The sequence below is a fragment of the Podarcis tiliguerta genome, assembly GCF_965153285.1.
Source record: "Podarcis tiliguerta genome assembly, chromosome: 14".
In the NCBI taxonomy this organism is placed as follows: Eukaryota; Metazoa; Chordata; class Lepidosauria; order Squamata; family Lacertidae; genus Podarcis; species Podarcis tiliguerta.
The window spans coordinates 50,694,090-50,721,377 of NC_139547.1; the positions used below are offsets into that span (position 1 = coordinate 50,694,090).

General features: G+C 49.8%; 2 protein-coding genes across 5 annotated transcripts in view; one reads left to right on the forward strand and one right to left on the reverse strand.

Annotated features, from left to right (window-relative positions):
- The window catches only part of CARD11 (caspase recruitment domain family member 11), a 324,316-nt gene that overhangs the window by 130,037 nt on the left and 166,991 nt on the right, over positions 1–27,288 (reverse strand). The gene's annotated exons all lie outside the window — the stretch shown is intronic.
- AMZ1 (archaelysin family metallopeptidase 1) lies at positions 3,530–25,446 on the forward strand. Of its 4 annotated transcripts, none has more exons than XM_083413603.1 (7): positions 3,530–3,648; positions 11,308–11,647; positions 13,058–13,225; positions 14,988–15,116; positions 19,456–19,622; positions 22,465–22,641; positions 24,252–25,446. In XM_083413603.1, exons 2-7 carry the CDS (start codon positions 11,344–11,346, stop codon positions 24,819–24,821), a joined length of 1,515 nt encoding a protein of 504 aa, XP_083269729.1. In that variant the 5' UTR covers positions 3,530–3,648; positions 11,308–11,343; the 3' UTR covers positions 24,822–25,446. The 4 variants fall into 4 exon arrangements, with proteins under 4 accessions (XP_083269729.1, XP_083269732.1, XP_083269730.1 ...); XM_083413606.1 differs by having other exon boundaries at positions 24,296–24,496; XM_083413604.1 differs by lacking the exon at positions 3,530–3,648 and adding an exon at positions 3,747–3,845.

Genomic DNA, 27,288 nt, shown 5'->3' on the forward strand with positions numbered 1-27,288 from the left:
TTTATCATTTACCTGCACAGGTGAGGCCACACCCACCTCTGGTCACATGCAGAGGGAGTCCGTCCCCAGGAAGTTTACCTGCTTGCTAGACAGACATCCCTCCCCATGTTCTAACATGTACACTCTAGGAATGTTGTCATTGACTGCTCCTGTGTTTTACATCCCACATAAACAGGGCTGACTTCAGATGTCTTCTAAAAGTCTGGTAGTTGTTGTTGTCTTTGACATCTGGTGGGAGGGTGTTCCACAGGGAGGGCACCACTACTGAGAAGGCCCTCTGCCTGGTTCCCTGTAACTTGGCTTCTCGCGGTGAGGGAACCACCAGAAGGCCCTCAGTGCTGGACCTCAGTGTCAAGGTAGAATGATAGGGGTGGAGACGCTCCTTCAGATATACTGGACCAAGGCCGTTTAGGGCTTTCAAGGTCAGCACCAACCCGCAAGCATGGCCTGAGCCCAAGAGCCACAGTCTCCTCCTGTGGCTTCCAGCACCTGTCTTTCAGAAGCCTTGCTGCCTTCCAGCACAGCCATTGTGGATAGCCCTCTCCACCACAAATTGGTCCAATCCTCTTCTAAAGGTTCTAGTGTTGACTGTGGAATTAGCTCTGGGGCCTTCTGCTTGCAAGAATGATGCTCTCTGCACTGGGCTACGGCTCTCCCCAGTTAGACTACAGCCTAGGTCAGGCACCCAAATAAAACTCGCTCACAAAATGAGTAAGCTTCTCCAGGGTTTGCGACTGGACATTCCTAGCCCTCGCTAGAGTTCATGGTGACGGAATATGGGAACATCTGAATGCAAGACAGATGCTCTAGCAGTAAGCAGCAGCCTCTTTCCGTAATGCAGGTGGTTGTTTTGGAAAGGGAGTGGGCTGGATTAGATCATTTCCTAACGAGACCTACATTTTGAAAACGCGCCTCCTCAAAATCGCAGCCGAGCAGAAAAGATCAAGCATTTTAACTGTCTGCAAAGAATCCCCTCAACCTCCAGTCTGCACACTTTGCTGGTGCATTTAATAAGACGCCAGCAGAGAAAGAAGCCGGGGGGGGGGGGATTTGGGCTTGCACCGCCCTTAGAGGCCGGATCCTGCCCCCGCTCGAGTCTGCGGGGCTTTTGCAGCCCACTTCAACAAGAGCTGGGCCTGGCTCCTCGTTACCAATGCAAATTCTATGTAAAATCGCATTAAGAAATCCTGAAGCGCAAAATGATAAGTGTCTGCTCACGCTGCCAGGATTCCCCAGGCACGGGAACAGCCACGAGGCATGAATTAATACCCATAGAGATGAACCCTGCTGCATCGTGCAGTTTAATTCTGAAAGGGCAAAAGCTAAGCCAATAACAAGCAGTCCCAGAGACTGAGAATGACTGCATCTCTTAAACCGCAGGAAGCAGAGGCAGGAGAATAGTAATAATAATAATAATAATAATAATAATAATAATAATAATAATAATAATGCTATGACTATTTATTTGTAGCATTTCTATCCTACCCTTCATTCAAGTCTATCATATGTGGCTATCCCACCCCAATCCTGTTTTATCCCTCACAACAACCCTGTGAGGTAGGTTAGGAGACACTGACTGGTCACGGACTTCCAGTGAGCTTCATGGCTGAGCTTGAAATTGGGTCTCTCTACTCTGAGTCCATTTATATACTATCATAACCATCCATAAGTTCGTTGTGCTAGCCAAAGGCCATGGCAATTTCATAATTACCAAACTGCAACCATAGTAAAAACATACACAAATATTACAAAACAAACACCAGTGATAAGAAGAGAGGTCAGAAAAACCGTCGGCTAGCTCAAAGCTAGCTCAGCTTCAGATCACAGCTCCAAGTCCCCAGAAGAACTTGCAGCAATGTTATCCAACCTTCTGTTACAAATCTTTTTTTGTGGGCAGTGCATAAGGAAGGCCTTCATGTGTCACTGAGCTATTAGTGACACTCAAGAGAAACTGAGCCATTTGCACTGAATTGTACCTACTGCCATGTACAAGCAGAGATTCCGGAAATTGATCTCTTGGATCCCTGTATAAGGGGCAAATTAACCAAATAATGCACAATGTATTCCGCCTGTAGTTGACCACGAATACAAAACCTGCCATTGTATGGGACCTTACGAAAGCAGACATCCAAGACTGCAGAAGGCATCAACTGAATTCGCATCTCAACAAAAGCATTTCTTACAAAGAAAGGCTTGGGTTTAGTCAAATAATAGGCTCCGAAATACTCGGTTTTCAAAAATGGGTACTATGGAGAAAAATTAATTGCATGCCCCTTCCAGATTCTATCTACGTATATATCTACCAAGAAGAGCTGGATTCTGCAGTCTCTACAGTAAGCCCACTAAGCAAATGTTCATGTCTGCTTATCTTCTATCTTTATTTAGCTTTTGCTAACAGGGAGCAACAAGCCACACACCCCGATCACAGGTAGAGAAACCATGTGCCTTGCGCCCCTTCTGGGCAACGACTGCCCACCCTCAACTCCTGAGCCTCCCCCGATCTGTCAAAACAAAGGGGGAATCTGTACCACCAGAAGACCCCGGTTCACCTTCGGCAGTGATGGCGGAAGCGGGTAGCAAGCAGCTCCTGAAGCCAGCCAGAGCCAACTGTGCTCCCAGGCTGGCTTCAGGCTGCTGAGGCTGCCACCGCCATGTTTCCCTGGGACAGATTTGCAAATCTGGGGACATTCCGGGAACGGAATTTGTCCGGGGGCAGATTTGCAGAACCGGGGACGTCTGGTAACCCTACTCTGGGCATTTTCGGTCGGTCACTTTCTCTTACTCCATCCTCACTGTATTTTAACGGGTGAATTTTGTGGCTGCATGACCCTGTTTGGTTCCATTTATTGTTCACTCCAGTAATTTTGATGGAAGGGTGGTTTACCTGTATCTTAATAGATACATAATGAATTAAATCTGAGCGTCCAGACTACAAGAACCACTGCCCTACAGGTATCTGGTTGGCCGCTGTGAGAACAGCCTGCTGGACTAGGTGAGCCAGGGGCCTGATCCAGCAGCCAGGATCCTCGTACGTTTTCAGTGCATTTGGGTACCAGTTGCTGGAAACCCCGGGAGGTGAGGGGGTTCTGGTCTTGCTCACGGGCTTCTCTCCATCTCCTTGGCCACTGTGAGGATGCTGGACTAGGGGGGGGGCCTGGCCTGATCCGGCCCCAGGGCTCTCCTAACGTCCTTCCCGGCAGCAGGGATAACATACTTGGCTCCTAACCTTGAACGCTCTTGGGAGGAAAAGGCTTGTTAAAAGCATTTTCCGGATGCCAGGGATGCAAAGGCTGGAACGCGCAAGACTTGCCAATATGTTCTGAGGAAGGGCCAGTCAAAGGATAACCGGGGTGGTTTGTTTTTCCTGCTGTTTGTTTTCCTATCACGCCCCCACTTTCCCCAACACTGCCCCCCTTCCTCATCGGAGCCCACCCCCCTCCTCCTGCCTCGCCTGCTCTCTCCCCAGTCCCCACCCCGTCTCTCCAGCCGGCGGCGCGCAAACCCCATCCGCCCGGCGCGTCACGGCTTCGCCAGCTGCCCCCGCTCCGTCTCCCGCTCGCCCCAGCCGGCCTCCCTCCCTCCCTCCCTCTCCGTCTGCAGGAAGGGAGATCCCCGCGCAATCCCAGCTGCGTTTGGAGGGAGAGCGAGGTAAGTGACGGCCGCTTCGCCCGCCGCCGCCAAGCGCTGCAGATTTGCAAAAGAGGCGAGCGAGCGAGGAGGACCCCGGTTGCAAATCGAGCAGGAGGAGGAGGAGGAAACGCGCCTTTGCAAAGTGGCTTCTCCAGACCCGGGGAGGTGGCGGGAGGAGTTTGGGGACTCCCCACTCCCTGGGGAGAAAAGGGCAGGTGCGTCGCGCACAACTGCAAGAAATGCTGGCGAGCCACGTCGTTGCTCAGGCTCAGCCAAGCGCCGTCTTAGGAAGGGGCTTCGCTCATGTCCGCGTTGACGCGGGAGATCCGTTTCCCGGCTTCGCCGCCGCCGCCGCTCGACCGGGAGAATTCAGTTGCCTGGGGCTCCCGTTGCCCTTCGCCTGTCATCGGACGGGAAGAAGGACAAGCGCCGAGCAACTTGCGACAGGCTCGGGGGCAGAGGCGTTGCGGATCGGGAGGTGCTGCAGCGGGGTGTGAGTGAACGTGAGAATGAGCCCGGGAGTCGCGTTCCGGGGTCTGGCGCGCACGCGGGTCGGGAGAGCGTGACGGGCGGGCACCCGCGTCCACAGTGCCGGGCCGAAAGGGGTCCCAAGGGGAGGGGGTGCGATCGGCGCCAGGGTTATCTCTAAACTCGCAGGATGCGCCAAGAGTGGCTGGTGTTCTGCAAAATAATACCGCCGCCCGCCCTGGTCCTCTGGAGGCCCTTCCGTTAACCTTTACATTCATGTAAATCCCGCCCCGCCTTTTTAATAGATGGAGCGAGCGCTTCTGAAGCAGGCAGCGTAGTTCAGGAGCATAGGAAGCTGCGTTGCCGATCTAGATCAGTGTTGCCAGCACTGGCCGGCAGCCGCACTCCAGGGGTTCAGAGGAGGCATTGCCAGCCCTAGACGGAAATGCTGGGACCTGTTGCATGCAAAGCGGTAATCTACAGCCCTTCCCTAGGGTATCATTAAACAAAAATACTGTCTCACCCAAAAAGTGATATAGAATCAGAATTGTAGAGGTGGAAGCGACCCCACAGGTAGTCTAGTGCCCAACCTCCTGCAATGCAGGAATCACAACTAAAGCATCTATGACAGGTGGCCATCCAAGGTCTGCTTAAAAACCTCCAAGGAAAGGAAGTCTGCCATCTTCTGAGGGAGTCTGTTCTACGGCTGAACAGTTCTAGCTCTTCCAGATGTTTAATCTGAAGCTGCTTTCTTCTAACTTGAATCTATTAGTTTGGGTCCTACCCTCCAGAGCAGGAAAAAACAAGCTTGCTCCATCTTCCATGCCCTTTAGGATAGCCATCAAATCCTCCTCTTTTCCAGGCTAAACATACCCAGCTCCTTCAACCGTTCCTCATCAGGCTTGGTTTCCGGACCCTTGATCATCTTGGTTGCCCTCCTCTGCACACGTTCCAGCCTGTCAACATCCTTCTTAAACTGCGACACCAAGAACTGGACACAGTACTCCAGTTGTGGTCTGACCAAGGCAGACTAGAGCAATACTATGACTTCCCTTGATAGGGGCATCATGCGTCTGTTGATGCAGCCTAGAATAGCATTTGTACTTTTTTGTTGCTGCAGCACACTCGCAGCCGTCATTCCTTCTCTGGTCACTGCTATGGATGGACGGCCAGACTGACCATCCAGGCACTGTGATTGTCTCCAAAGCATTCCCATACGGCAGTGTTAACGTTGCCAGACTTCATGTTTGCAGACATCTTTGTAATACGGAGTTGGTCTGCCGATGGGCTTGGTGCCCGAAGCAAGCTCCCCATAGAGCATGGGTTGGCAAACTAAGGCCCGGGGGCTGGATCCAGCCCAATTGCCTTCTAAATCCGGCCCGTGGACGGTCTGAGAATCAGTGTGTTTTTTCATGAGTAGAATGTGTGCTTTTATTTAAAATGCATCTCTGGGTTATTTGTGGGGCATAGGAATTGGTTCATATTTTTTCTTCTTCAAAATATAGTCCAGCCCCCCACAAGGTCTGAGGGACAGTGGACCGGCCCCCTGCTGAAAAAGTTTGCTGACCCCTGCTCTAGAGCATGCCCCTGGGGAACCTGCCATCTTCCATTCTGTGGACATGGCCGAGCCAGGATAGGAGTGTGAACACACTGGGAATGTGGGCTTGGGAGAACACATCTTGGTTTGAGACTCTGCCCTGCCATGTGAAACCCCAAATCTTCCTGACGCAGCGCATATGGAAAGTGTTGAGGCGTCACTCCTGGTGGCTGTAATTGCCCATGACTCGCTTCCGTAAAGCAGCATGCTCAACAGGCAAGCCTGGTAGACCTTCGACTTGGTATTGGATTTTAGCATCACCTTTCCCCAAAGCCTTTTGGAGAGGCAAGCTGTGGCCGTAGCTGCCTTGCTGACACTCTTCTCCAGCTCTTCTCCTGTGATGCTGGCGTTGGGAGGAGAGACAGTTTGGGTTGCTTCCCCAGGAAACAGGAAGGAGCCTCTGCAAACTGTGTGTAGGTAGACTCTTACTGCTCCTCGTCACAGCACAATTCCTAGGAGCCACACACATCCAACAGTGAGTTACAAAGGGCTGAGCAATCAAGTCGCAAACCTGCAGCCTTGTGGGTAGATTAAGGTTACCAGACGTCCCCGTTTCCCAGGGACAGTCCCCGGATTTACAAATCAGTACCCATATAAAGGGATTAAGGGATGCGGGTGGCGCTGTGGGTTAAACCACAGAGCCTAGGACTTGCTGATCAGAAGGTCGGCGGTTCGAATCCCTGTGATGGGGTGAGCTCCCGTTGCTCGGTCCCTGCTCCTGCCCACCTAGCAGTTCAAAAGCACATCAAAGTGCAAGTAGATAAATAGGTACTGCTCCAGCGGGAAGGTAAACAGCATTTCCGTGCGCTGCTCTGGTTCGCCAGAAGCGGCTTAATCATGCTGGCCACATGACCTGGAAACTGTACGCTGGCTCCCTCGGCCAATAAAGCGAGATGAGCCCCGCAACCCCAGAGTCGGTCACGACTGGACCTAATGGTCAGGGGTCCCTTTACCTTTACCTTACCCATATAAAATCCATTGAAGTTGAAAAGTGTCCCCGGATTCATTGAAAAAAATCTGGTAAAACCTTAGGGTAGATCCATGCTCAGCTATGTCACAGTGCTCCCATCTTCCTACGCCTCTTTGTAGTTGCCTGTCATGTGAACACGGTCCTCTGGTGGCTCCTGTTTTGCTTTTTTAAAACTGGTCTTGCCTTAAAAACAAGGCCCATTTATGCAAAGTATCCGGTCTCTCCGGAAGTATGAACAAGGTGCCCCTGAGCAGTGTGGAAAAGCTGCCTTTCGCCCGTGGGCGCCTCCATGACATGGTTTTTATTCTGAGAGGCTCTGCATGGTGACGGTCTGTGTGCATTTCCTTGTCCTCTGTTCTGGGCACATGGGAAATGGCAGGAGAAGGAGGCTCCTGAATGTCTGCCAGGGCTGGGGGGGGGGGGACAAACAGAATGGAGAGATCACTAAAATGAACGGCCAAGTGGAATATGCAGCTTTGAAACAGAGCGACATAGCGGGGGGGGGGGGGGAGGGAGCCCTTGGCAGAGTTGCAAAAGCCACGTGAACCTGTGAGCCAGTTACGGCTTGCTTTAGCAGAGCATCATTATGAACTTCAGTTCATAATGTCCCACTGCACTCTCTGATTTACAAATGGAAAATGAGGACTGAACGGGTGGCTTTGCCCAACACCTTTAGCGACAAGCGATGCTAAACTGCATTTAGTGCTCCTTGTTTTCAAAGGGTTCAGCCAGAACACGGCTGAATGCGGCAGCTAGACTGGTGACTGGGAGCAGCCACCGGGACCACATAACACCGGTCCTGAGAGATCTGTGTTGGCTCCCAGTACGTTTCTGAGCACAATTCAAAGTGTTGGTGCTGACCTTAAAAGCCCTAAACGGCCTCGGTCCAGGATACCTGAAGGAGCGTCTCCACCCCATCGTTCTGCCAGGACACTGAGGTCCAGCTCCGAGGGCCTTCAGGCAGTTCCCTCACTGCGAGAAGTGAGGTTACAGAGAAGCAGGCAGAGGGCCTTCTTGGTGGTGGTGCCCACCATGTGGAATGCCCGCTCTTCAGATGTGAAGGAAATAAGCAGCTATCTTATCTTTAAAAGACATCTGAAGGCAGACCTGTTTAGGGAAGTTTTTAATATTTAATGCTGTATTGTTTTTAACACTCGATTGGGAGCCGCCCAGAGTGGCTGGGGAAACTCAGCCAGGTGGTCAGGGTATAAATAATAAATTATTATTATTATTATTATTATTATTATTATTATTATTATTATTATTATTATTATTATTATATTATAACACAGCTTGGGACGCGGGTGGCGCTGTGGGTAAAAGCCTCAGCGCCTAGGGCTTGCCGATCGAAAGGTCGGCGGTTCGAATCCCCGCGGCGGGGGGCGCTCCCGTTGCTCGGTCCCAGCTCCTGCCAACCTAGCAGTTCGAAAGCACCCCTAAGTGCAAGTAGATAAATAGGTACCGCTTTATAGCGGGAAGGTAAACGGCATTTCCGTGTGCTGCTCTGGTGCCGGTTCACCAGAGTAGCTTTGTCACGCTGGCCACGTGACCCGGAAGTGTCTCCGGACAGTGCTGGCCCCTGGCCTCTTGAGTGAGATGGGCGCACAACCCTAGAGTCTGTCAAGACTGGCCCGTACGGGCAGGGGTACCTTTACCTTTAACACAGCTTAGATCCAGATAGAATCACCAAGTTGGAAGACTTGGGACAGATAAGAGAAAGTCCTTCTTCACGCAGCACGGGGTCAAATGATGGAACTTGCTCCCCCAGGAGGCAGTGATGGCTACTAACAAGGATGGCTTGAAAAGAGGATGAGACGCATTCCTGACGGAGGAGAGGGCTCTCAGCGGGTCCTAGCCACAAGGGCCATACTCTGCCTTCCACAGTTGGAGGCAGCCATGATTCTGAATCCCACTTGATGCAAACCGTGGGAGGGGGGAGTGCTGCTCATTTGCCCAAATCCTGCTTGCGGGTTTCCTATCTGGGCAACTGCCTTGGCCCAGGATACCTGAAGGAGCATCTCCACCTCCATCGTTCTGCCCGGACACTGAGGTCCAGCTCTGAGGGCCTTCTGGTGGTTGCCTCCCTGCAAGAAGTGTTGTTACAGGAAACCAGGCAGAGGGCCTTCTTGGTAGTGGCACCCTGTCTGACTTTTAGAAGACAACTGAAGGCAACCCTCTTTAGGGAAGTTTTTAATGTTAGATTTTTTGAAATATTCTGTTGGGAGATGCCCAGAGTGGCTGGGGAAACCCAGGCAGATGGGTGGGGTATACTTCTTCTTCTTCTTCTTCTTCTTCTTCTTCTTCTTCTTCTTCTTCTTCTTCTTCTTCTTCTTCTTCATTAAACCACTGTGAGAACAGTGTGCTGGACTAGATGGGCCACTGGCAAGATGCTGCTAAGCCAGAGTCCCAGAATCCACAGCCTCTTTCTCACTCCCTTGAGCCATTCACTTGCTGCTGCCTTTTAATATGGAATAGGTTGCCAACTCCCCCTGCTCCTAGTGTAGCAGGCCAGAGTGTTGGACTGGGGCTTAGGAGACCCGGGTTTAAAGCGCCCCCCTCAGCCATGGAGCTCACTGGGTGAGAGTCTCTCAGCATAGCCCACCTCACAGGTTAGCTGTGAGGATAAAAGGGGAAGGGGAGAATGTCCTTGAGCTCTTTGGGTGAAAGGTAGGATATACCATATTTTTCACTCTATAAGACGCACCAGACCACAAGACGCACCTAGTTTTTGGAGGAGGAAAACAAGAAAAAAAAAATATTCTGAATCTCAGAACAGCAAGAGGGATCGCTGTGCAGTGAAAGCAGCAATCCCTCTTGCTGTTCTGGCTTCTGGGATAGCTGCGCAGCCTGCATTCGCTCCATAAGATGCACACACATTTCCCCTTACTTTTTAGGAGAGAAAAAGTGAGTCTTATAGAGCAAAAAATACGGTAAATGCAATACTACAACAATAAAAGAAATGGGATATTTTATTATCATTTACAGTGGTACGTCAGGGTACATATGCTTCAGGTTACATACGCTTCAGGTTACAGACTCCACTAACCCAGAAATATTACCTTGGGTTAAGAACTTTGCTTCAGGATGCGAACAGAAATCGTGCTCTGGCGGCGCGGTGGCCGCAGGAGGCCCTATTAGCTAAAGTGGTGCTTCCGGTTAAGAACAGTTCCAGGTTAAGTACAGACCTCCGGAACGAATTAAGTACTTAACCTGAGGTACCACTGTATTTCTTAATTGCTTTCTAAGCAACCATCTCAAGCTGATCTATGATAGCGATAATTAAAAAGACAAAAAAAGCAAAAACTTTTAAAACGACCCTTAAGCCATACAAAGCAGACATTTAGGGTGAAGAGCCATTTATCCCGCTGGGAAGCAGTCAGAACAAAAATGCCTTCAGTTGCTTCCAGAATGTGGGCTCTTGCAGGGATGCTATTCCACAGAACAGGGACAGCCACACTAAAAGCCCTGTTCCGAGTTACTCCGGAGGAGGCTTCTGAGATCTTGGGAATTTGCAAGGAGAAACTTTCCCACAGACCACACAGGGCTACTGAGTATATAAGGGGAACTGGCAGGAAACCTGATCCTGAGTTGTACAGGGACTTGTACTACTGTTAAACCACTGGAAGCCAGACAGCTTCGCAAATCACCTGGAGATTCACCAGTAGACCCCAGTCTTCCTTGTAGGCACTTCTGGTTTAAAGCAGTAGGGTGCAAAACCTTTTGACGTCCCACGCTTAAACTCTCGTTCTGCCACACAGTTGTGCCCTATTTTATTATGCTGCTCATGTTTGCTGCCGTTGCTCCAGAATACGTCTTATCCGAGGAGGGGGGTGGCAGAGCAAAGCTCAGAATGAGAAGGATGGAGCTGAACCTTCAAAGAGAATAATTCATGGGTGCTTGTCGGGGAGTCGCTTGGTAGTAGCTGACTTACAAAGGGAATCATTTATGAAGAGATCATTGAAAATTGCACGTGGTGTAATTTAGGGGTTCCTGGCATGATGGCAGCCGTAAGCAGTGCATTGTATTACAGGAAGGAAGTGCCACGGAGCATCAATTTGGATGGAAACGCTAAACCAAACCATTCTGCAACGGCAGATTGGGGTTGAGTTTTCCCAGGGGATGGAGAAATAATCACGATTTTTTAAAACAGGCAGGTAGATAGCGTCTTACACCAATTTCACTTACACGATTGCAGACTTGCGTGGATCACTGCCAAATAAATAAATAAATAAATAAATAAATAAGAAAGACAGAGAAAAAGTAGGCGGGAAAGCAGGGGGAAATGGCTGGCAAGTCTAATCCTTTGCAGTGCAGGAATCCTGCCAACAGTCGTCCCTGGTTGGGCTCGAACCACCAACCTTCTGGTTAACAGCCAGATGCACTGATCCATTGTGCCAAGGATTGCGGGAGCGATGATTAAATACTCACATCTTTCTGGGATCTGATTATTTAATAGACAACAAAACAAATGTGAAATGGTGCCCCCTGGGTTCTGGGCTCCCAGCTTTGATCTCTTCTGAACCGCCGTCCTACAACACCTTGAGATGTTACAGGCGATCCTCAGGGCTTGCTGGCTCCCCTGGCAAGCTCCCCTGTGAGCAGAGTCTAGTTAGATGCTGACCATGGTCTCTTCTCCTGGCAGAGGGCAGCACCACTGAAGCGGGGTCTGCCGTCAGCGATGTTGCAGTGCAGACATGCCCAAGAGTTCAGCTTTGGGCCCCGAGCGCTGAAGGACGCTCTGATCTCCACGAACCCTGCGCTGCAGGAGCTCTACGCCAAGGCCTTCTCCAGCGCCGAAAAGCTCTTCCTCTCCGAAGCCTACAACCCGCACAGGACACTTTTCTGCAGCCTGTTCATCCGGACGGCTTTCGACTGGCTCCTCAGCCACCCCGATGCCCCCGAGGACTTTGAAACCTTCTACTACTCCCTGCTGAGGAGGAAGCAGAGAGTCTACCGCAAGCACATATACCTGCAGCCTATAGGTAATGCACCTGCTGGGTCTTTGGCACCAACTAACAAAGGAGACAAGGATGTCATGTGTGGAATTGAGGTTGTGATGGGAGAGCTTTGCAAAGGAGACAGGGAAAGAGGGGTCTGTGCCATAGTTCGTGGCTTTGGTGCCTTTTGGTCAGGGCACCTGTTTTGCATGCAGAAGATCTCAAGGTAGGGCTGGGGGAGACCCCTGCCTGAAACCCTGGTCAGCTGCTGCCAGTCAGTGTAACCAATGCTGAGTTAGATGGACCAATGGTCTGAACTCTGTATAAGGCAGCTTCCTATGTTCTTAGAAGGGTGCCGGCCCTCACATCAGATGTCAAAGAGATAAACAACTACCTGACATTTAGAAGACATCTGAAGGCAACCCTGTTCAGGGAAGTTTTTAATGTGTGACATTTTAATGTACCGTATTTTTCGCTCTATAAGACGCACCAGACCACAAGACGCACCTAGTTTTTGAAGGAGGAAAACAAGAAAAAAAATATTCTGAATCTCAGAAGCCAGAGCAGCAAGAGGGATCACTGCACAGTGAAAGCAGCAATCCCTCTTGCTGTTCTGGCTTCTGGGATAGCTGCACAGCCTGCATTCGCTCCATAAGACACACACACATTTCCCCTTACATTTTAGGAGTGAAAAGTGAGTCTTATAGAGCAAAAAATACGGTATTTTTAATCTTTGGAAGCCACCCACAATGGCTGGAGAAACCCAGCCAGATGTGTGGGGTACAAATAATATATTATTATTATTATTATTATTATTATTATTATTATTATTATTACAGCAGAAACAGTTGTGGCCCTGACCACAACAGTACATGATAGTCTGACTGATTTCCCTGTAGTTCCTTTCTTCGACCAGGGCTTGGTGGAGACCGAATCTTCCCCTGAAATCCCTTAGGAAGCAGATTGAGAGGCCACTCTTGTCTTCGGAGTCCTGCTTCAAGTCCCCATAGGGACTTCACCAGAGCCAGCACCCATCTCTAGTTTTACAATGGACCCTGTCCAAAATCCCCTAGAGCCAGTCTCGCATGTGGCTTTGGATGTAGTTGAAGACACTGGGTGTGTTTTGATTCATTTCTTCCCACATTCTGAAGATGCTGGATCCTCCTTGGTAGACAAGAAAATTGTTTTCGCTTGCAGTCAATCTTCAGATACGGGGCGCCCTCTCCCTTATTAGTGATGTTCTTCTCTGAGGAAGGCAATGACTGCTCAAAAAGTGCAAGTGCCAGGCTCTTACAAAACATAAATAATATACAAATAATAACATTGGAGCTTTGTGCTCTTGGGAATTTTCTCCTTCCTTGGGGTTTTTCTCCTTTCTTGCATTGCTGTAGGGCACAGTCCCCCCCCCCCAAAAAAAGAGCCCCCGAGGAACTGACTTGATGCTTCTGCTCTTAGATCTAAGCGACGGCCCTGCTGGGATCTCGCTGCTGGACTCCCTCTGTGGCTGCGTCGAGTCTTTCTTTTGGGGTCTCCGAGTCAAGTGCCTTCCTTCCGTCCCAGTCTCTTCCATCCACTGCTGTTACCGTCACAGCCAGGATTCGGACAGAGTGCAGCTTCATACAGGTAAGCCGACAGGAGAGCGAGTTGGGGGACGGCGAGGCGTGTTGCTAGGAAATGGGGCTCAAGTCTGACTCAGGAGAAGGAGGTAAGTGGAGAATTTTGCCAGCCCAGAGGCAAGAGTCAGGGACCCTTCATGGCTGGAGGGTGGAGCACAGGATGGGTTGGAAGAGGAGGAGGCAGGGCAGGCAAATGAAGGGCCAAGTGCTTCCTCACCTTCCCCTGCACCACTGTCTCCCAGAACCAGAAGGGGAGTGAAAAGGGAGGAGCAGAGGAAGTTTCCACGCAGGCGCAGTCTCCAGCTGTGTGCCCAAATCCCGACGGGAGAAAGTACATAAACTGGTGGAGGGGAAGTGGTCCCCTGTTTCTGCAATTGCTCCATAGAGGGCAGATCTGGGAAGAGCATAGTAGATGCTAGATTGCTGTGTGTGGGTATTCAGAGCTGTAGAGGTGACTTTAAGTGTTATCTTTGACAGTTAAGAGCTAGCTACCTCCCATGTGCATTCCTTTGGCTGGGAAGTGCCTTTGACAGTTACCGGGAACTTGAGGTCATCCTTGCCCTCTTCTCCCTTGAGTATGTCCTTGGGCCCCCTCAACCCTCTTAGGCCAGGGATACAGAAGCAGTATGGCCCTCCAGAGGTTGTTGGACTCCAGTTCCCATCATCCTTGCCGCTGGCTGTGCTGGTGGAGCTGATGGGAATTGGAGCCCAGCAGTCTCTGGAAGGCCGCACAGCTTTCCCACCCTGATTTAGGCGATGTTTGCCTTTTGCCTGCACAGTAGAGGAGGAAAGGTGTGAGGCAGGGGGTGGGAGAATAATATTTCCATGGAAAATCATTCCATGATTAGCAGCTGCAACAGTAACCAACCAGATGGAGGACTGGAACCACATTTTCCTTTTGGGACACCCCCCCACAAAGATATTTCCATCCCTTTGTTTTCATGGAAAAAGGTGCTAACCCAAATTGGGTGTGTTCATAATGGATTCCTGATTAGACTGATACCCTGTGGATGTGTTCTGTTCATCCTGTTCCACCCCAGCTACTCAGGAAAGGTTGCTATATATTTAAACTAAGGCTTGAAAATAAACGCTAAAAAATCTCATTGGAATAACAAGTCATTACAGAATATAATAGTTTTGGTCCAAGCTACCTGAAAGCTCCTATTTCCCTATACAAACCCATCCAGGTATTAAGATCCTCGAATGAGCATCTTCTCCTGGCCTCATCAATATAAGAGGCACAGTTGGTGGTGACATGGGAGAGACAGGGCCTTTTCTGTGGCTGCTCCCATACTGTGGGATACCTTCCCAAGAGAGGTCAGACTGGCTCCCTTTACTTTATCTTGTGAACCTCCCTGAGATCTTCAGATGAAGGGCAGTATATAATTTATTATTATTATTATTATTATTATTATTATTATTATTATTATTATTATTATAAAAAATACTTTAATGCTAGTTCCAACTGTGTTTCTCATGTATTTTAACTGTGTTTTTCCATTGGCTAGTTTTATTGCTTTGTATTTTCCAATAGTGTTTTTAAATGCTGTAAGCTGCCTTGAATCCCATCTTGGGAAAAAGGCAGGAAATAAATACAGTACATAAACAGACAAACAAAAGCCTGAAACAGGGCAGGCTGTACTTTCTGCTGAAGGGCAGGGAATAGGTTTCTAAATGTTCTACCAAGGGAATTGAAAGATTGACAAGATTGACATGTTTCACTGGATTGTGTCTTTTGTTTTGGCATCTTCCTCCCCCCCCCCCCCCAGATGGGATCCTGACCTTTCTGAAGAACAACAAGCCCATGGATGCCCTCTGCGTCTTGGGTCTCACCCTTGCTGACCTCTACCCCTGTGAAACATGGAGCTTCACCTTCAGCAAGTTCTTGCCTGGCCAAGGTTGGTCTAGGGATAGGGAGGAAAACACATTCATAGTTCTCTTAAAAACGAGTAGTGATGAGGCCGTATGCTATGGTTACCAGATTTTTTTCAATGAATCCGGGGACACCTTTTTTTTTTTTTTTGAAGCTGAGTAGCAACAGGGAGTCAGTAGTGGGGATGGTGAGGCAAAAGAACACATGCATATTGTGTAAAGGTGCAAAGCCCTTCTTTCGCACCCTGTGAAATATAAATGCGCAGAGTTTTTTAAAAAACTGGGCAATGGCACGCCACACGCCCGTGACTCCTGAGCCTTCCCCAATCTCCTGCCCCCTTCCTCCTTTGGTTTGACGGATTGGGAGTCACAGGCGGGCGGCTGCTGCCCAATTTTTTTAAAAAACTCTGCGCATTTATATTTCACAGGGTGCAAAAGAAGGGCTTTGCACCTTGCCTGGCAGAGAAACCACGTGCCTTGCACCCCCTCCTGGGCAACGCCTGCCCGTGACTCCCGGGCCTCTCCAGATCTGTCAAAACAAAGGGGGAAGGGGGAAGGAGATCTGTACCTCCGGACATTCCTGGTTCTCCTTCAGCAGTGGAGGCGTCAGCGAGCAGCTCCTGAAGCCAGCCAGAGCCACCTGGGCTACCAGGCTGGCTCCAGGCTGCTGAGGCTGCCGCTGCCACGTTTCCCGGGGACAAATTTGCAAATCTGGGGACATTCCGGGGACAAAATTTGTCCGGGGACAGCTTTGCAAATCCGGGGACTGTCCCCAGGAACCAGGGACGTCTGGTAACCCTACCGTATGCCCTCTGGGGAGGGAGCTCCAAAGATGTGGAGCCACGAGTAAAAAGGCTCTGTCTCTGGAACCTACCAGTCTAACAGCATAAATGTAGTATCATCTCCCTCTCTACAGGAAAGGACCATAGTTCAATGGGCACAGCATCTGACTTGCAAGCTAAAGGTCTCAGGTTCAACCCCCAACATCTCCTGAGAGAGAAATCTCTCTAAAACCCAGCAGAGCTGCCAATCAGTGTTGACAGTACTGATTTAGATGGACCAACTGATGGTTTGACTTCGTTGCCTATGTTCCTGTGCTCTTCTTTCAACTTACCACACCCAAGCCCACCTTTTCCATGAAGCACTTCCTTAACATCCACACTCCAGTCTTCATTCCCAGAATAAGCACCTCTGGCTGCATCTGCTCACGTCTATCACCTGTTGCCCTTGGCTCTCACCTCCGTTTGCTATCCCAGGGATGGCAGGAGTTGCAGTCACAGGTTGAACACTCCCATTTGGGACTGTGAGCTCCTTGGAGGGTGGGGTGTGATGCTGAAGCCAGATGCACACAGGTGGGGGAATTCATGGCTATAAGTGGTTACAAGGCACAATGGATCTGCTCTGCTTCTACAGTTGGGAGGCAGCAGCAGCAGAAGAAGAGTTTGGACTTGATATCCCGCCTTTCACTCCTCTTTTTGTTGTTGTTTAGTCATTTAGTCGTGTCCGACTCTTCGTGACCCCCTGGACCAGAGCACGCCAGGCACTCCTGTCTTCCACTGCCTCCCACAGTTTGGTCAAACTCATGATGGTAGCTTTGAGAACACTGTCCAACCATCTCGTCCTCTGCCGTCCCCTTCTCCTTGTGTCCTCCATCTTTCCCAACATCAGGGTCTTTTCCAGGGAGTCTTCTCTTCTCATGAGGTGGCCAATTCAGTCCCCTTAAGGAGTCTCAAAGCAGCTAACAATCTCCTTTTCCCTTTCTCCCCCACAACAAACACTCTGTGAGGTGAGTGGGGCTGAGAGACTTCAAAGAAGTGTGACTGGCCCAAGGTCACCCAGCAGCTGCATGTGGAGGAGCGGAGACACGAACCCGGTTCACCAGATTATGAGTCCACCGCTCTTAACCACTACACCACACTGGCTCTCTTCTGTGCTTCTGAATACTGGTTGCTAGAAACCGCTCTTGTGCTCGGATCCTACTTGTTGGTTTCTCACAGGCAGCTGGGAGAAGAGGATGCTGGGCGGGCAGAGCCACTGGTCTGGTGCAGCAGGTTCCTCTTAAGTTCTTAATGCTTTTGCCCCTCCCTGTATATTTTTGACTGGATTAATTTAAGAGTGGAACAATGATCGATTGTGGTCCTCTCCTCCTGAAATCCCGCCAGTTCTTCTGCTATTCTGCAGTTTTCTATAACTTGTTGTTCTGGTTTCATTAATAGTTGCCAAGCGTTTAATGTGGCAGGGATATCAATGAGGTTCATTGGGTGGTTAATTAGTTGGACAGCCTCCACCCCACTTTCTGATATAGAGGAACCCTGGTAAACCAACCAGATGGACATTAGGCAGTTTTCTTCAAAAAATAAAACAAACAAAGGATCCTACCAGATTAATTGTAATTTAATTCATTTAGCTCTACCAGCGCTTTTTTTTGCAGCACAGTTATCAATCCTGCTGCTTTTCCAACTGCTTGTTTTTTGCTTTTAAAACCGGGTTTTATTGCAGTTTAGTAATCTGGAATTCTATATTTTAAGCTGCCTGGGAATTGATCTGAAATAATAAAATAAATACTAACGAAATGCCTGTGAGGGCACACTAGGTAAAGCTACCTGTGGCAGAGCATCTTCTTGGCTTGTGTAGTCAAGTCCCAGGGCCTGGGTGGTGCTGTATAAACTCTGCAGCTCAGTAGGCCAGATCTTTCGGTCCCTCTGTGGGCAGGTAGGTGAGTCAATCCACTTGTCAATCATCTGGTGTTATAATGACATCAAGGTTGACCCATGGAGATCAGGGAGGGGTTGTTCCACCAGCATGTTCCCCATAGCAGGGGTTCCATCTCGCCCTCTGGATTGTGGATGCCCGCCGCTGCAACATGGAAGTTGCGGTGGCTGGCAGCTCCTCTTCCTCCTCAGCCAGCGACGCACCCTTTTCCACAATGGAGGGGCTCTGTGTCCAAGCTCTCCCCCCGAAAAGGATGCGTCGCTGGTTGGCTGTGGAGGGCGGAGCTGAACTGTTTCTCTCTCAGAGGCAGCACCACAGCCTACCAGCGGCTTTTCTCATTGACTTTGTGGGTGCCCACAAGCACCCACAGCCCCCTGGAGTTGGCTCTTATGCCCCATAGGGAACACAGTGGCAAAGCAGCATCTTGTTGTCGTTTAGTCGTGTCCGACTCTTCGTGACCCCATGGACCAGAGAACGCCAGGCACTCCTGTCTTCCACTGCCTCCCGCAGTTTGGTCAAACTCATGCTGGTAGTCTCAAGAACACTGTCCCACCATCTCGTCCTCTGTCGTCCCCTTCTCCTTGTGCCCTCCATCTTTCCCAACATCAGGGTCTTTTCCAGGGAGTCTTCTCTTCTCATGAGGTGGCCAAAGTATTGGAGCCTCAGCTTCAGGATTTGTCCTTCCAGTGAGCACTCAGGGCTGATTTCCTTCAGAATGGAAAGATTTGATCTTCTTGCAGTCCACGGGACTCTCAAGAGTCTCCTCCAGCACCATAATTCAAAAGCATCCATTCTTTGGCGATCAGCCTTCTTTATGGTCCAGCTCTCACTTCCATACATCACTAGCAGGGCTGAATTCTCTGTTCATCAGTTAAATGCTACTACTTTGGCTGAATGTGCAAGTTCCCTATGGGGAACTGGTGGGCACAGCCAGTGCAGAATTGAACCCTGTTCCCGCACCCATCAGCTTATGTCAGCTGATTGATAGCTGGGCCTGGTTTTGGAGAAATGGCCTTGCGGGCAAAACTGGACCCCCTGGCAGGCCAAGATTGGCCCAGAGGCCAGAGACGCCCAACTCCTGCTGTAATGGATTTATCTGAATATTAAAGTTGCGTACAGTAGCGTATTAAAAATTGAGTAATTATGAAGTTTTATTTTTCTGCTTGTCAGTCTTTTATAAATTTAATGAACTATTTTTTTTAAAAAAGAAGTCAATAAGATATACTACTGAGCATTATTCTGCATGCAAAGTTCTGCACAATTTGCTTAATGCATTCTGAGGCAGCAAGGCTCCTCAAGTACACATTTACCACACACTCTCCAGCAACAAAACCTCCTATAAATTGGTACTTAACCCCTCACTATTCTATAGAGGCAAAACAGTGGTTTGCTGTGTGCATAATGAAACCAAGCCACAGTCATCCTCAGCTCCATCTCTCTCTTGCTTAATGCGTAATTTTTAGAAGATAAAACAATGCTGGGATCAGACTGACATCTGTCCATCTTCTCTATATATTTCAACAGACTTCATTATATAACAGATATCTCTGTACCCAGATGTGTAAGGGTGGTTTTCCTATCTGGGTGGGATGCCTGGGCGTTTGAGGAAACGAGGCTGACCTCTCTCTCCCCTCTTGTTTCCTGCCTCCGCAGAGGTGGGGGTCTGCAGCTTTGCCAGGTTCACGGGCGACTTCCCCCAGATGGGTTGCACCACATTAAACCCAGCGCCATGGAGACAAGAGGTTCATGACGAAGTTATGGAGCACGCCAGACACCAGGCGTTGCTGTTCAATATGCTGGAGATGCTCCAGTGTTGCAAGGTGAGGCGTGCAATATTTCCCCAACAGTGGAGCACCTGCGTTGCATGCAGAAGGGCCCAGGTTAAGTGCCCAGCAATTAAAAACACACACAAAAGGATCTGGTACGGTTCTGGATTTACATATAAGCTAAAGAAGCTATAGCTTAGGGCCCCACTCTCTTGGGGCCTCCCCCCAAAAAAAATAAAGGAAAAAAACTGGTTGTACATTTCCAAAATATAAGATAAAAAACAGATAAAATAAAACCTACATACAGCAACAGTGTTTTGTGTTGTGTAGGTTCCTAGTAATGGGTCCCACCAGCTAGCCTGCTCCCTCAAATATCACTGGTTTGCTCATCTCTATAAATAGGGTGCTGGGACGCGGGTGGCGCTGTGGGTAAAAACCTCAGTGCCTAGGACTTGCTGATCGTATGGTTGGCGGTTCGAATCCCCGCGGCGGGGTGAGCTCCCGTCTTTCGGTCCTAGCTCCTGCCCACCTAGCAGTCCGAAAGCACCCCTAAGTGCAAGTAGATAAATAGGTACCGCTTTATAGCGGGAAGGTAAACGGCGTTTCCGTGTGCTGCGCTGGTGCTGGCTCACCAGAGCAGCTTTGTCACGCTGGCCACGTGACCCGGAAGTGTCTCCGGACAGCGCTGGCTCCCGGCCTCTTAAGTGAGATGAGCACACAACCCTAGAGTCAGACACGACTGGCCCGCACGGGCAGGGGTACCTTTACCTTTACCTTTATATATAGGGTGCCTACATTCTGCATGGACTGGTTGCAGGGCAACATTTGGCATACAGCTGCAGACTGCAGTGCAGCACAGCTGAATGTTGGTCAAGCTGTTGTACCTGTTATCTAATATTAAAGAGTGCTTGTAGAATGATGATCAGGCAGTGTAGACTAAGGGTATGAGCACATATTCAACACAAAAAACAGTGACAATTTGTTGATGACTAAACAAGCTAAACAAGCTATAGCTTGTGGCCCACTCTCTTGGGAACCCCCAAAAGATGTAAAGGAAAAGAAAAACTGGGTGTACATTTCCAAAATATAAGATAAAAAACAAATAAAATAAAATCTACATACAGCAACCGTGTTTTGTGTTGTGTAGGCTCCTATCTGTTATGTGCAAATGGCTTTAGATACCTATTAGGTCCATAAATTACCATATAGCATATATTCAATGCAAAAAACTGTGACAATTTGTTGTGGACAAAGGACAGCTGGACATATAAAGGGCCCCATTACCTTCAATAGCTTAGGGCACAGGTGTCAAACACAAGGCCCGCGGGCCGAATCCGGCCCGCCAGACGTTGTCATGTGGCCCGTGTAGCCGCCATTCTCACTGCTGTTCTCGCCCATCCAGTGCACCATCGCCTGGTTGTGCGCCGCGTCGCCTTTCAGCACGAAGGTGGAGGTGAGCAGAGAGGCTGCTCCTCCGCGCGCCCCGGAAGCCGCTGCTGGTGCCATGCTCGGCCTCCGCTGTGCCGCCGCCGGGCAGGGATGCGAGTCTGGCAGGCGAGGCGCGGAGGCGGAGAACGGGAGGGAGCGAGCCGAGATGGAGGCGGGAGCGCGACGCGAACGCGCGGCGTGGGAGACAACGTGCCAGCAGGGCTTCCACGCCCAGGCGAGGCGCAGCGCCGCCCTCTGCCGGCGGGCCCCACCGAGCCCCGGAGCCCGGCCGCCTTCCCCGACGGCTGCTGGCAGCTGGCAGCAGGGCTGCAGCGAGCGCACCGGAGCAAGTGGACGGAAGCCCGGCGCCTGGGCAAGCGAACGTCCCCCTCAGCCTCGGCTTGCCACGGAGGGCAAGGGAGGCGGCTGCCTCAGGCAGCAGGATCCACAGGGGCAGCTCGGCCCGTTGTGGAAATGTGCTTCCTCCACCAGCACCAGATTTGGGGCCGTGCGGGCGCCTTACCCGCCCCGAGCCAAGGGAGGACAAAATAATGATAACGATGCCTATTTATTCTATGGGGGGGGGGGCACCAAAGTTTGTCCTCACTCAGGGTGGGTGCCATATTACCAAAGTCCGCCCCTGCCCCCCCTCAATGGGATTTGAAATCCAGGGATTTGAAATCCAATAAATTCCTAGGAGTGCCCCTGTCCGTACTGAGTAAGCCCATCAGCCCCTAAAAGCAGACGATACCAACTTTTCAACATTGTGATAGTGATGTTGTGATACGGTAGCGATATATTGCAGTGTTGAAAAGTAGAGGGAAGAACAAGCAGCATTGGCCCCCGTCAGAAACTGGGTTGCAACCGGCACATCTCCCCCCCCCCCCCCCGCCAGCACCTGGCACAGGGAGGAGGCAGCACCAGGCGGAGAAGGAAGAGAAGGCGTAGATAAGCCCCAGCCACAAGACGCAGTCCAGTAAAGGTGCCCTCAGACTGGGCCTGCACAATGTTATGATACATCACCACAGGGGCAGACTTTAGTAATCTTTCATAACAGGGGTGTCAGGCTGAATAAAATATTGAGGGGGGCAGGTAGGCCCCACCTCACATCATCATCATCATCATCATCATCATCATCATCATTTATTACGGGTCAAAGACCAGCTCGAACCTCACATAATTTATCACATGCCACACACATCCCATTTAAATGTCAAAGCCCATCAACTTTGGGGGTCTCAGCCTGCTCAAATATTTTAGGCCGATACAACCGGCCCTTTGAGGGTGACCAAACTGCTGATGCGGCCCCCGATGAATTTGAGTTTGACACCCCTGGCTTAGGGCCTCATCAAACCTAAATCTGGCCCTGGTGATGGTGGAGGAAAGGAGAACCAGTTCAAGGCAGGAAAGGAAACTCAACAGTGAAAGTTCACCTTAATCTGCTCTTGGTTTTCCCCTCCAATGAAAGGTCACATGCCATGAGATCTGCCACCTGATTGGCTTGGGGAATTGCCGTTGGCTCCAGTGCATCATGCAGGGGGCTCTGAGTTTGGATGAAGTTCTGCTGCGGCCGCTGGAGCCCTGCCCAATATGCCTCCGGAAGCTGCAGTACGTGGTGGGTTTCAAACTCATCGAGCGCTACAAGGTAAGAGACTCAGAGAGCAAGGTGGCTCTTTCCCCTCCTTTCTGCAAGGCGGGGGTTCGTCTGGTCACTAGCTCCAGGCTGCTCATCTTATAATCCCCATCAGAGGGAGACAGAAGCAGAGAAGTTGTCTGGAGAGCAGAAACCTACAGGCGGCTCAAGAGAGTCTCAGGCCATTTGCCGTGTAGGAAAGGCAAGGCATTAGCCTGTCTGTGTCCCTGCGTGGCTCTCCTCATACAGGTCCTCATTCTGGCCAGGTTATGCACCCCTAAGGCACAGGATAAGGCTGAGAGAGGACTGGCCATGGAGCAGGTGCTGGTTCCAGATGCTGTGCAGGGGCTCTGCAGGATCTGTGACCACACTCAAGGGAAATGCTTGATGCTTTAGTTCAGCTCTCCATATACTTTGGACTGCTGTTCTCATCATTCTCAGCTTGTGCTTGTTGGGGCCAATAATTGGGTTGTAATCCAAAAGATCTAGTTGACAAAGGCTGCTTTAATCTGAGCTGAAGCAAATGCTTCAATAGCAAATAAGACCTATAATATTAATTTATTATTTATACCCTGCCCATCTGGCTGGGTTTCCCCAGCCACTCTGGGCAGCTCCCAACAGAATATTAAAAGCACAATACAGCACTAAACATTAAAAACTTCCCTAAACAGGGCTGCCTTCAGATGTCTTTTGAAAGTAGGATAGTTGCTTATTGCCTTGACATCTGATGGGAGGGCGTTCCACAGGGCAGACGCCACCACCGAGAAGGCCCTCTGCCTGGTTCCCTGTAACCTCACTTCTCACAGTGAGGGAACTGCCAGAAGGCCCTCGGCGCTGGACCTCAATGTCCAGGCTGAACGATGGGGGTGGAGATGCTCCTTCAGGTATACAGGACCAAGGCCATTTAGAACTTTAAAGGCCAGCACCAACACTTTGAATTGTGCTCGGAAATGTACTGGGAGCCAATGCAGGTCTCTCAGGACTGATGTTATATGGTCCCGGCGGCCGCTCCCAGTCACCAGTCTAGCTGCTGCATTGTGATTATTTGCAGTTTCTGAGTCACCTTCAAAGGTAGCCCCACATAGAGCGCATTGCAGTAGTCCAAGCGGGAGATAACCAGAGCATGCACCATTCTGGCGAGACAGTCTGTGGGCAGGTAGGGTCTCAGCCTGTGTACCAGATGGAGCTGGTATACAGACACAGAACTGACCTGCGCCTCCATGGACAGCTGTGAGTCCAAAATGACTCCCAGGCTGCGGACCTGGTCCTTCAGGGGCACAGTTACCCCATTCAGGACCAGGGAGTCCCTCACATCTGCCCACCCCCTGTCCTCCAAAGACAGTACTTCTGTCTTGTCAGGATTCAACCTCAATCTGTCAACCACCATCCATCCTCCAACCTGCCCAAATCAGGAGTGTCAGAGAAGGTTCGGAGAAAGTCCAGGTAGGGACTTCTGCCTGGGGAGCTTCTGGCAGTCCATGTAGACAACCCCGAGCTAGGTAGACCAATGGGTCTCACTTGGAACAAGGCAGCGCCCTCTGTTTCTGTGCTCCCTGATTATCAGTGCCCTGATCTGAAATGGCAACAGAAGCAGTCACCCTGTTTTCTGTTCTCTGGTGCAGAAACTCTATGCCTGGATGCAAACTCTTTTGTCTACCTGGCCCAGCCAAGACCCGGCAGACTTGTCCGTGTCAGAAGACGTTTTGCCGTACAGCGCTGACTCTGGGATGGGTGGCGAGAACGATTCCGAAGCGGTGACTTCCCTCTCGGAGCCCCTGACCCCAGATACTTGCAGCCAGGCCGTTTCCACGTTGCAGGATCTTGACCTCGACGAGCCGTCCTGTTCTCTGGCCGATGCTCCCAGCCAGGAGCGACTGGGCGGTGCTCCCAAGCCCTCGGACATAATTAAGGAGTACACACTGTGGCTGGAGATGTGCATTGCCGCTCTCGAAAAGGACGTCTCCGAGGAGGATCTCTTGCAAGTAGACAAGGCGGTGGATGCCCTGGCCCGCTGGGAAATGTTCACGGGGGAGCTGCCCAGCGTCCGGAGGGACCTGCCTTTTGCCAGTGACACTGCGGGGCTGCGGAAGGTCCTTGGAGACAAATTCTCCTCCTTGAGAAGGAAACTGAGCTCCAGGAAAGCAGCCAGGGGTGAATCTTCCCCATGTCGCTGGAGATGGGAGGACAGCTAGCCCCACGGAGACACACTGCTGCCTGTTTCTCATATTCATTAATTGTGGGTTTTGTTAGATCCCTTTCTTCTTGTTATGCCTCTCGTCCTTTCCGCTGCAAGTTCTCGTTGATTTATCAGAGAAAGAATCAAGAACTCTGCTACTGCAATTAAAAAAAAGAAAAACTTCTACTGAGGTATTTCCTTGTCCTTCCTGAAGCAATTCTTTGGTTTGTTGTATCCAAATACGCAAATATGATCAGAAGAGTCTTTCAGGTAACCGTTGTTCAGTCATATATATAGAGCTTTCAAAGTTTTAACCAGTACTTTAAATTGGGCCTGAAAACCGACCCAGGTAGACTATTTGGTCCAAACTTAGCATTTTTCTTTTAGGGCTTTGAGAGTTAAATGTATTTTAAGACAAGCAGACTCTCCTCTCTCCCACCTCCCAACAAGTCATGAACTTTGTTCTATATAGCTGCACTCGAATTCCAAGGCTGAAGCATTGACACCCCCCCCCCCAATAATGTCACCTTTTTAAGGATCCAGCTATAAATAACTTGAGCTCCTTTGCTGCATAATAAGGCAATTGAGAGGAATGCATGCTTTCCTGGCAATCTCTAGAGACACTTGGGCCTTTTCAACCAAGGAGAAGAGGAGCTGGTGTGGAAATTGTCCCTCCACGTACACAAAGTTTGAAAAGTACCTGCAAGTGTTCCTTTAGGAACAGGAAGCCAGGATGTAGTTCTTCCAAACAAATGCAATTAAAAATTTTAAAAAAGCATAATCTTGCAAGCACTGCTTTTTAAAAAAATAAATAAGAGAACGTGCTGGTACTCACCATGAAGTTGTTATACCAGAAAAAAAGAACTTCTTGCAACCATGCTAAATAAATCTCAGCTGTTGTGCTAACTTCTTGCACCATGGTCCCAGCACATGCAAATGATTCTGGAAGATATTGTTATGATCTTCATGACATGCAAGACACAGGCTGGCTGAACGGAGAGAACATGATTTTGAGTGCACCCAGCACTCTCTGGCAGCCTCTCCACACATTGCAGTGTAAGATAATAATAATAATAATAATAATAATAATAATAATAATAATAAGAAGTAATAATAATAATTTTTTATTTATACCCTGCCCTCCCCGGCCAGAGCTGGGGTCAGGGCTGCTAACACCAGTAAAATTACAATAAAAACATAATTGGGGGGGGGGGACCCAATTTAAAATACAGATGAAAAATACAATTTAAAATGCAGCCTCATTTTAATAGTAGCCCATAGATCAAAAGCATAAGGGGAGGGAAACATAAAGCTCAGACTGAGCCCAAACCAAAGGCCAGGCGGAACAGCTCTGTCTTGCAGGCCCTGTGGAAAGATGTCAAGTCCCGCAGGGCCCTGGTCTCTTGTGACAGAGCGTTCCACCATGTCGGGGCCAGTACTGAAAAGGCCCTGGCCCTAGTTGAGACCAATCTAACCACCTTGGGACCTCCAAATTGTTGTCATTTGTGGACCTTAAGGTCCTCTGTGGGGCATACCAGGAGAGGCGGTCCTGTAGGAATTTAAGATCAGTGGGGGTAGGCAAGCTCTCTTTTGAGGTAGCTATTCTGCCATTCTTATTGGCCTTTTCTGCAGCTTCAGGGAATTGCAAATCGGGAGAGTGCTGTTGCGCTCTGCTTAGGGGCTCCCTACAGCTATCTGGCCGGCCACTGTGAGAACAGGATGCTAGACCTGATGTGCCTTGGCTCTCATCCAGCAGGACCCTTTCTGATGTTCTTAGGACTGCTGTGAATCATCCAAATAAGAGGAGCGTTCGCTGGAACACGGTTGAAAAGCCACTGCTGTAATAACGTGCATCTTAGCACATTAGACCAAGACAAAACCAAGGGCTGAGTAATAGTGTTTTCTACATTCAGATTGCGTAATCATAGTAGACGTTAAAAGAAAAATGAATCGCTCAAAAGGAAAATATGGAATCCAGTGGTGTGTGAACACGGAAAGGCGAGTGCTGTTGATTCCTGGGTGAAAACAATCCCTCCCCACCAAAAAAAATTTACATCTGAAAATGGTGCATTGAGAGTAAACCAAGTTGCTGCCACCTGCTGGTTGCTTAAATATTGCTGTTTCAATGCTCGGGAAACATCCGTTCTGGTTTGTGGAAAACAGCCACTCAAAACATAAACATTATATATTCTTTTTTGGCACTTAAAAATAAAACAGCAGCTATATGTAAAAAATGGGAACATCACTAAGGGAGGTGGGGGGGGGGAGAAGGACAGGGAGAGGGAGGGAGGGAGGCAGGGAATGTTTCAAAGTAAACATTTAGATTAGATTCTTTCATTTTTATCAGCAAGTGATAAACGAGAAGCAAAAGCAAAGATGTGTCTGCATCTCCTCCGTCAGCCAGCAAAAGTGTTTGCAGCGCTCTTGCTGTTGCTATGACAACTGCTTCACCAGGCTGAGAGAATCTATCTAGCACCTCTTTA